This window comes from Triticum urartu, unplaced genomic scaffold (genome assembly GCF_003073215.2).
Source record: "Triticum urartu cultivar G1812 unplaced genomic scaffold, Tu2.1 TuUngrouped_contig_1090, whole genome shotgun sequence".
Classification (NCBI taxonomy): Eukaryota; Viridiplantae; Streptophyta; class Magnoliopsida; order Poales; family Poaceae; genus Triticum; species Triticum urartu.
The window spans coordinates 615-10078 of NW_024111505.1; the positions used below are offsets into that span (position 1 = coordinate 615).

A 9464-nucleotide genomic window follows, 5' to 3' on the forward strand; every position below is an offset into this window, starting at 1 on the left:
AGGCGCGGCTTCAAGCATCCGCGAGTTCATTCAGACTAGATGACCCGTTGCGCCAATGGCGCAGAGGCCGAATATAAGCTAATCGGTGTGAGAGTATGCTCTAACCTATTATTGTTCAAAAAGAATAGCTTATATACATTGGTTGAATGTGTACAGGATCGATTGGGAAATCTTAATATGAGCTTGTAAGTGCTGCAGATATGATCACAGGGAATGTTTGATGCAAACATTAGTGTGAAAGCATGGATAAAAGGAAAGGTTGTTTTCTTCGGTCATAGTGTTGTGAAACAACAGTAGAAGAGGAGACCTTCACATATATACAATAAGCGATGGTAAACCGCTCTTGACTATACAGACAACAATAAAATCTAAAGATCGTAAACTACATCATAGACTACTTTTCACCATAGAGGCAGCAAGGGAGGACTAAAGTCTATACATATCTTGCTGGGAGTAGTCCAAAATGGGAAAGATGCTGGTCTGATAGATATGAAACAAAAGGTGGTTGTTGCGGTAACCGATGAAGCACGCTATCCAGGATACATTCAGCAAAGTTTACCAGAAACTGTTGCTGGTTGCTTCAAGGCGCTTCTCAAACTTCATAGCAATGTAGCGTAGCCTTTGCGTCAGTCCTTCGATGCTTGCAAGAGCTGTTTTCATAACTCCTTTGGTGTTGTCCTGACCTTTCAGGTGGCGAGCAGCTGTTGTGTTTTCTATCTGGGCAGAATATGAGTTCATGTACCTGACAGCGTAGTAGCATGTTTTGCGCAGCTTCTTGATTGTCTCATTCGATGAAGTCAACCATTTGACCAGGTGCGTCACTTGATTTTCTAGCCTCTTGACATGGGTGTAGTGGTAGCCTCTCATTTCTTTGCCATATGCATTCTCCATGAATCTAATAGCCTCCATAGCAGCACTGTCTTCTGCATCTTCATAGCTATCTAAGATTGCACCTGGTATAGAACTCGGGACAAGTGAACCATCTAGCAATTCCAAAGTAGAAATGAAAGTCACTGTCACACGATTCTTTCCGCCTGGGTATATTTTGTGCTGGTAAGTTGCAGGGGGCAGCTTTAGAGCTTGCAGCATGAGGCCAAAGATGTGAGCATAAGGAATCACTATCAGGTAGTCATTATCCTGTAGGGACAAAGCGAGGGTAAATTTTCTTTCTCACAAAATAATAGCTGAACCAATAGATGAGAAGTGCTAAAAGCTGCTAGCCTAATTAACCTAATAGCGGAACATTAAGCCCTCAATTTAGCAAATAATTGAAGATTTACCGCAACCATATAGATCTAATAGCAGCAGTCTTAACCAATGACAATAAATAAACTACCACTATTTTCTCCCGTAAATAAACTGCAAATAATTAACATAAGCATTAAATCGGTCACCCTAATTAACTTAATAGGTTAACACTTATCTCTCTCTAATGAAATAAATAACATCATGCATCACCGCAAGACAGTATAAATTTCACACTCAAAATCTAATCAAAACTGCATCTTGTGCCATTTATGACACTTGGATCAACATTTAAGGGAATAACAATAGATCACTGTCAAGTGGGAATGTTTTACTGAATTTCAACTTATATGATAAAATTATTAGGCAAGCTTTGAAAATAAGTTTATAAGCTTTCAGAATCCTATCCGCAAGCACATGAAGATAGTAGAAGAAATTGACTTAATTTCATGATCAAAATAGGCAGATTAGGGAAATGATTCTAGAATAGAAGAACATAATAGCAAAATATAATTTTATATTTGTGCATTATAAGTACTGAAGGCTAAATATTGCAACGATTTGCATTTGGTTTTCAAATATTTCACATAGAAAGAACAAATAATTATGTAGTTATCATCTACAGCTATAGAGACAGATCCTTCTCAAATCTCTGTTATCACGAAGATTGCAAGAAAGCAAATGGATTGAAAAAACAAAGAACTGAAACAAAAAACATGGCATACGAAATAAAATAAACCAATATCTTGCATTTGAGAAATAGTGATTCCCTTAGTTATTTGAAATGGGGTAGTATCAAGCCTTACGTACAGTAAGCCTTGTTTATCCTTATAAAATGTATATCAAACAATTTCCAGCTATGTACATGAAAGAAAAATACACCTAAAGAATTTCATAAACCGGTCTACGGGTCGCATATCTCTAGCATTACTCAATCTGGAATACTGGACACGAGAAAGCAAATTGTATTGTTCAGTTCTTATCAAGCCAGGAAGAAAATACGAGGTGAAATTCATATATACAAAGTTCAGTAAACACGCCGGTAAGATTAGATGCAAGAATCAAATTTTGTGCTATGGAGATGAGAAATGAGCGATGATTACAGAAAACAACCAGCAAGAACTTCATAAAGGCTACGAACTCATCATGGAAGCCTGCCCAGCGCATGTTTAACAAATTTTGTAGTATATACAGCTAGGTCTAGTTTAAATTAAGAATGAACACGAATACATATATAATCTCACAATTACTACAGGTGGAATGCAGATCCGGAGAAGAAAAGGTGTCATGTTCAGGAAAATCACAAATTAGGGGCCAATAACGTAGGAAAGTCAAAAATTAGGGGCCAATAACGTGAGTAAGAGAGGGGGGGCAGGAGGAGGCAGGAGGAGGTACGTGAGTAAGAGAGGGGGAGCAGGAGGCTATCTCTACGATGAATGGAGTATAAAAGGTTTTTAGAATATTACATTGGGCACAGGCGTTCCTGTCCTTGACGCTATTGATCCTGGGGAACCCTCGTCACAGACGATACCAATGTCCATGTCCTCCATGCGTGAGCTTCTGGATCTGAGATTGAAGAGGATACTACAGTCAGGAGAAAGGAAATAGAGAAGGAGATTGGAAAGCAAGGATGAATTAGAAGGAAATAGAGAAAGAGATTGTATAGCAAGTGATGAATCACCTCTTTCTGTACCAGGGGCTGATGGATCGTTGGTGGAGCCGCGCCGGTCAGTAGGGATATTGTTGGTTACTGTTTCTGTTCATGATTATTGTTTCTCCTGGAACAGTGTGTGCTAAATGATAGTGCTATATCCCTTGAGTGGAAGGTGGTCGCTGCCAGGTAGGGCATGCCTCTTCCTTGTTTAGCATACAAGCAACATCCACCTTCAGGGCCTGATGCATAAGAAATGGCCTCTCAAGAACCATATCCATTCAAGTAGGCTGTAAAGGGAAAGAAAGATAAAGATAAACGATTAACAATGTTGATATCATGAAGCAAGACATGTGGAAACAGAAGCAAATGTGTCACATATTGAAGAAAAGTATTTTAACCATTAAGATGGGTACAGAAGCTAATATCGCGCTTATTATTACACAACTGATTAAGTATAAATAAGTGAAGCATTCGTTGGTGTACAATATTAGCATGTAGGCCTAGGATATGGTTCCATTCTTAGTCCATCTGGAGCAGCAAGTATAGTTATTATCTCTAGCATATCTTGCTTTTCAGACCATCTGCAGATGCCCATATAGTTAAAAGGCCAAATGACCAAAATACAAATTCAGATGAGGAGATATTAGCAAATAAATGCTTAGCATTACAGATAGTACATAACAATCAAATTTTTGCTACTGAAGTGCATGTCCTTTTCTCTGAAATTAATGGTCGGGTGGAACATATATATTCACCAAGTATATCCACTCTTCTCAGACCAAGACTACACAATGAGGTATCATCTGTTTCCTAATTACACTGTAACCTGAAATCTGTGTGCATATGCACATGGGCATATCCATTTTATTCCTAATAGGAAAATATGCCAAAACATCGGTCACTTTCTCTTTTGAGCTGGAAAGACTGATCACTTGGTTAATATGCATGCAGACGCCTCTAATCTAAATAGAGGAACTGAAAAATCCGTCACTATGATTTTATTAACTATATACATATACATTCCAGTCAAGCGCCTTTCTAGAAAATGACATGCTTAGCAGTGATTTTCTTAAATATGCACCACCAAATATTGGAAGGTAGAATAATATCATCATCCTTTTAGTTCCCATCCATATGGAGGAGCATAAAGATAGCAAAAATGTTAGTACTGTATGCACCTTTTACTAAAGTATCACCTTCATAGCTAGCAAGAAAAAACGGAGCTTGGAAGTTCTAAATCTTTTGTTGATCACAACAATGGTGTGAGCTGATTGGATAAGAATATAACAAATATTTGCTATCTTCATCTCCAGAGAGAGAACATATTCACATGATAAATTAGCAGCCAATTGTCCAAACTTAAATACAGAATGCAATGCGAAGAACTGCCCACCTAATCATTGCCAACTACATCGCCAGCAGTATATTGAGAGAAATCATCAAATCTGGCCAGAACAAAAGGTTCCCATGTAGCTAGCTTAATTAGTATATGTCCAAAATATTGTTTCCAAAAAGAAACATGAGTTACAGTTTAGTAGGACCGAGAAGGATTCAAGATTATAAAAGAAGCTGGGATACACATTCTTATTAAAATTATTGGTTCAGATCTGTGTAGCTTTCAAGGGGCTACCAATCAATCCATATGTCCATCAATGCAATACTTTCAGAAGGGCACCACTCAATCCATTTGAGCATCTCCTTTTCGCATTAATAGAAGAGGAGCTAGCATACCTGTAGATGGGTTGGTGATGGTGAGGTCGCCAGCAAGTAGACCTAGCTGCAGAGGACACCGCCTCCCCCGCACTGTACTGCGTCAAACCTGGAAGTGCACATATTAAAGCAAGAGTTTATCTGCCACATAAGAAAGCACATACATAAAAGCAGCAACAATTGAGTTGGGCACACACGAACATTGACAAAGCAAATAAGGAGAAGGCATGTGACTGGCTACGAAAATAGAGAAAACCACACAAGCATGGATATGAATACATAAATAAATATACACATGGCGACCCAACCTTGAGTCACAGAACCTCTTTTCCTCCAGTCATGCCAGTGCCTTGAGAATTATTTGTCTTCGTACACATGCTAGCGGTTACACTCGACACATGTTTAAAAGCAGAGAATGACATGTACATGAGTGGACGACATGATGGCCTTGATGGAAAATGAAACGTACACAGCAAATCATCCTCCCTTGAAGCCAATACAAAAACGACGGTCTCACTCATTTGACCCGAATAATGAACACAACATATTTACGCACGAAGAAATAGTTTTTTGCTACAAATAGATGAACCAAAGTAAATAAGAATATTTTGTCCTGTAAGCAAAAAAAAAACTCTAGACAAACACAACCGAAATGTACGCACTGAAGCATAAGATTTCCTCGGCACAACACACCTAAAAAATGTTGGCGCATGAGAAGCTACTTCCTATATGAACACAGAAGAAACCAATCATCATGCATTCTGAATCTAATTCCAATGCATACAAAATGCACACCTGATCATCAATCAAGTTCTTTAGGTAAATCAGTTACTTTGAATGAGCGTACACATTTGAGTTATCTTAGCTGCTCAAGGCCTGAACCAAACAGTGATTACCACTATTAATCCATACATACAACAATAATCATAGCTTGAGTGCTTAGCTGCGTACCACCCATGTACATGGTTAGAAAACTGCAATGCTTACAATTTTAAGGACCCATCACCCATATAAAAGAAAATGAACCTTCAGAATGTGATATTACTTGTTTCTTCTCTCTCAGTAAAACAACTCATGGCTTTTCTCTTGAGGAGAAAGGGGGAGGGGGCAGCTAGGAGGGAGGTCGAGGAGGAGGGACGGTCGCGTGCTGTCATGGGCGTGGGTGGGGAAGCTAGGTTTTTAGTCGCTGCCAGCTCACTCGCTCGCTCGCTGCACTATTCATAGCCTACGTGGATGGCTTGGTTCTGCCTAGCACCCCTTTTAAATTATTACAAAGACAACATTGCCTAGCATGATTCAGAATCCAAACAAAATAATTTTGAAATTCACCATCAAATGTAAAATTTCTTATGGTTACCAAAATGAAAACATCATATAATGCATCTTCTGTAAAGCAAAGAAACCACACATATATATTTTTCCTTGAAACTGAATGATCCTTAGCACCAGCCCAAAACAACATTCTACTATCAAAATCCACAAATTAGTAAAAGAAACATTTGCATCACATTTTTACTACCTGTACAAACATGCCTTGCCAAAGTTGAAACATAAGTAAAGCAAAAGTATTTTTCTCAGACTCACACACACCCCTTTTAACTGCGGACAAGAAGGGTGATGCCTCAAAAAACTTCCAAAGATCCTAAAACCTCCAATTTTCTGGACAAAATAAAGAAACAGTAACTGATTAAAATCCTATTCAAAAATTCCTAGCTAATTATCAGATCATGAATAAGATTGTAACATCCTGGGTGCCAATAATCACCGAGGAAAAATCACCTGAACTGACCATACATAGTCTGTGAAGAAAGAGTGAGCACGTGATTGCTGGAGCTACTTGGCAGCGGTGGTGGCTGCTGCTCCTGTACCACACTGACAGCTCGAACATCCAGGCATAGCCGAGGGAGAGCCGCTGCTTTAGCACGAGCACACGTTAATTAAAAGGATAAACTCAAATCCCTAACAATAACTTTCTTTTAGAACAAACTCAGAGGGGACTGAATTGGAACAAACTGAAAGTTGCTGGAAGAGGTAAATCACCTTGGACCGGTGCTTAGATCGCCAGAATTAGAATTAGAACACTTCATTGATTTGTAAGGGGAGTCGTGATGCTTTTGCGTTGGTACCAGTTGCTTCTTTCCAACATCAGACTCCTGTTTATTAGTTAGTGATCGACACATTACAGGTTGTATGTTCCTTCCTAAGTTGAGAATTTCATACCTCTTCCCTGCAATAACACAACAGATCAATATTCAGGTGAAGCTATTACTTACAGTTTCACAATTTGATTTTTTTTCCTATTTATGTTATCCAATGTTGCATTTGGAGAAGTTAAAAGTCAAGATGATATCTAGAATGGTGCAGACCTGATAGTAAGCTAATAGTTCAATCTCAAAATTTCAAGCAAAGTAACATCACTTAAACTGAATGTGGATTGTTCAGATAGTTCATATCAGCATCACTGCTTTCATTCATCAAGAAAAGCTAGTACAGAGCCATTATGCCTCCATGAAGTTTGCACCTGGCATCCTGGTAGCATCCAAGACTGGAAGTGACACCGACGTTGACCGAGAAGCATTCAAGATTATAAAAGGAGTTGGGATATACATTTTTATTGAAGTTCTTGGCTGCTGAGATGTGTATCTTTCAGGTGGGTACCACTCAATCCATATGTCCATCCCTACAATACTACAGCAGAAAGACAAAATTTAAAACTATATCTCATTGGCTACTCTCCAGATTTGAGCTTCTCCTTTTGTGCATTTGCATCAAAGAAGAGAAGAGGAGGAGCTAGCATACCTACAGATGGGCTGGTGACGGTGAAGTAGCCCGCAAGTACACGCAACTCTGACACGGGAAGCCGGCTCCTCCACGCTGCTGAGACATGGGAAACAATAAAGTAATAAGTCTCAATGGACGACCACTATTTTGAGCAGGTTTGCAGAGCGAAAGACGAACTTGGTTTTACAGGTGCTTTTCTTGAACAGTTCTACACAGGGAATGAAGATACTCGAGTGGTTCGCGATGTTTATGGCAGTTCGCGATGCTTACTTGGACTGCACAGGGAAAATTAAGAAGGATTTAAAGGCAAGCATAAAGAACCCATATATAATACAAACTGAGACACATGGTTACCGTTGGCATCTTCAGTGGCATCTGGTTCTTCTTGTATAACTGTCACTTTCTGCAAGCAAGGAGTAAAGTTGTCAACATGATATATTTCTTGGTGCTTTAGTTGGGATCGTTAATTGGAAAGCATGAGTATATTTATAAATCTGAAACTTGCTCAAGTGATTTTGATTCACAAGTTTTATAATTAAGCACGGGTTCACATTATCTAGAGACTCAGAGTTAGATTTTAGGCTATATCTATGGCACACAGTACTGTATCTTGTATGCATAGGACTATTATTTTGCGTATTTCCATCGAAGATTCTATTTGTGCAGACTTTTTGTACATATATATTTGTTCACCAACCATTTATTTTCTGTTGAAACGAAGGTAATACTTGATTATCAATTTTTCAAATCTATATCATTGTTTTGCTGCAACATAGCATAGTGAGGCATTGCTAGCTAGAATCCTAATTCGCATATCAAGAGGCATAAAGGGGAGGATGGTAGGAAGGCTAGAGATTGCAATTAGCCACATCAAATACATCAACGTACATGTTCCTGCCAGTGGCCTACCAAGTAGAGCGAAGACAAACCTGAGTTGGAACAGGCTGCAGGTTGGAGTCGGTACGGTGGCGGCCTCTCGCAAGGAGATCCCTGGATCGAATCCCCGTGCGCCCCTGCTCGCTTGAGGAGGCGGATCCGCCACTCCTCTCCGCCGGACTGGGAGGAGGAAGATGCGGCTGGTCGAGGCCCGGCCATGGAAGGAGAACCGCCTGGTTCCTCTTGCCCGCCTCCCGATCTGTTGCCTCCTCGTCCACATCGCGTGGTCTGGCTGTGCTGGTTGGGTGAGGAGGCAAAGAGAGGAGGAGGTGTTGGAGGCGGGGGAGACAGGCGGCCGAGAGGGAGGAGAAGCAGCGGCGGTGGCGGCGGCATGGAGAAGAGGAGCGGGATGGGAAGAGACGAGGGAGAGAAAGGGGTTGAGGAGGGAGATATTTCTGTCGATCCACGTTCGATCCGCGGTAAATAAAGTAAAGAAGGGGCCTGACAGCCCACGATCCATTGGCCACAGCCCACGACCGACCCACCCCTGATCTCCATCGACAAAAGCACGCGCCCTTCATCCCACTGCGAGACTGGCCCACACGCAACCGCGGCCCACTCGTCAGCTGCTCCTGGACCGATTATGCACCGTACAAAAAAACAAGCGGCTGGATGTTTACCACCGCGATTAAAAGTACAAGTACCGTGGACAGCGAGGCAGAACGTGCGGGGTGGATGATTTTGAAGTGGACAGCGAGGCAGAACGTGCGGGGTGGATGATTTTGAAACCCAGATGGCGCTGGTTTAGCGGGTACCATAGGAGGCTTTATATGTTAGATGAGAGTTGCTACACATACAATGAAAATTCATATGACGTCTGCAGGATCACATTAATGTAGTGTTGTTGGCCACAACATATGAAAGCGGGCCCTTCTCTTGTCATACAGGAATCGGATGGAAAACTCGACCCAACAAGGGATTGGAACCTCCAGGTTCCATTTGATTTGCATGCAAAAGGAGTGCCCAAGTGCCTCATCGGACATGCATGCCTAACCATCTCCGACACATTTTCACACAAGTTCTCATTAGAGCATAACCTTGTACTCCCTCCATCTCATGATGTAAGACGTTTTTTGACCTATAATGTAAAACATTTTTTCACACTACACCCGTGTCAGAAAATGTCTTACATTATGGG

General features: G+C 40.8%; 1 protein-coding gene across 43 annotated transcripts; it reads right to left on the reverse strand.

The window, feature by feature from the left end:
- Window positions 1–247: 247 nt before the first annotated feature.
- LOC125526616 lies at window positions 248–8733 on the reverse strand. Of its 43 annotated transcripts, none has more exons than XR_007291811.1 (11): window positions 8320–8733; window positions 7745–7793; window positions 7568–7665; window positions 7409–7486; window positions 7131–7297; window positions 6650–6836; window positions 6389–6521; window positions 4918–6268; window positions 4631–4718; window positions 4293–4344; window positions 2928–3186 (listed from the first exon to the last, which is right to left on the reverse strand). XR_007291811.1 is itself a non-coding variant. In XM_048691275.1 (10 exons), the coding sequence occupies exons 2-8, from the start codon at window positions 7763–7765 to the stop codon at window positions 6443–6445; spliced, it is 387 nt and encodes a 128-aa protein (XP_048547232.1). In that variant the 5' UTR covers window positions 7766–7793; window positions 8320–8733; the 3' UTR covers window positions 2928–3186; window positions 4631–6268; window positions 6389–6442. The 43 variants fall into 43 exon arrangements, 17 of the variants coding, with proteins under 17 accessions (XP_048547216.1, XP_048547217.1, XP_048547232.1 ...); XR_007291818.1 differs by having other exon boundaries at window positions 6200–6268; window positions 8320–8732; XR_007291814.1 differs by having other exon boundaries at window positions 6129–6268; window positions 8320–8732.
- Window positions 8734–9464: the final 731 nt, after the last annotated feature.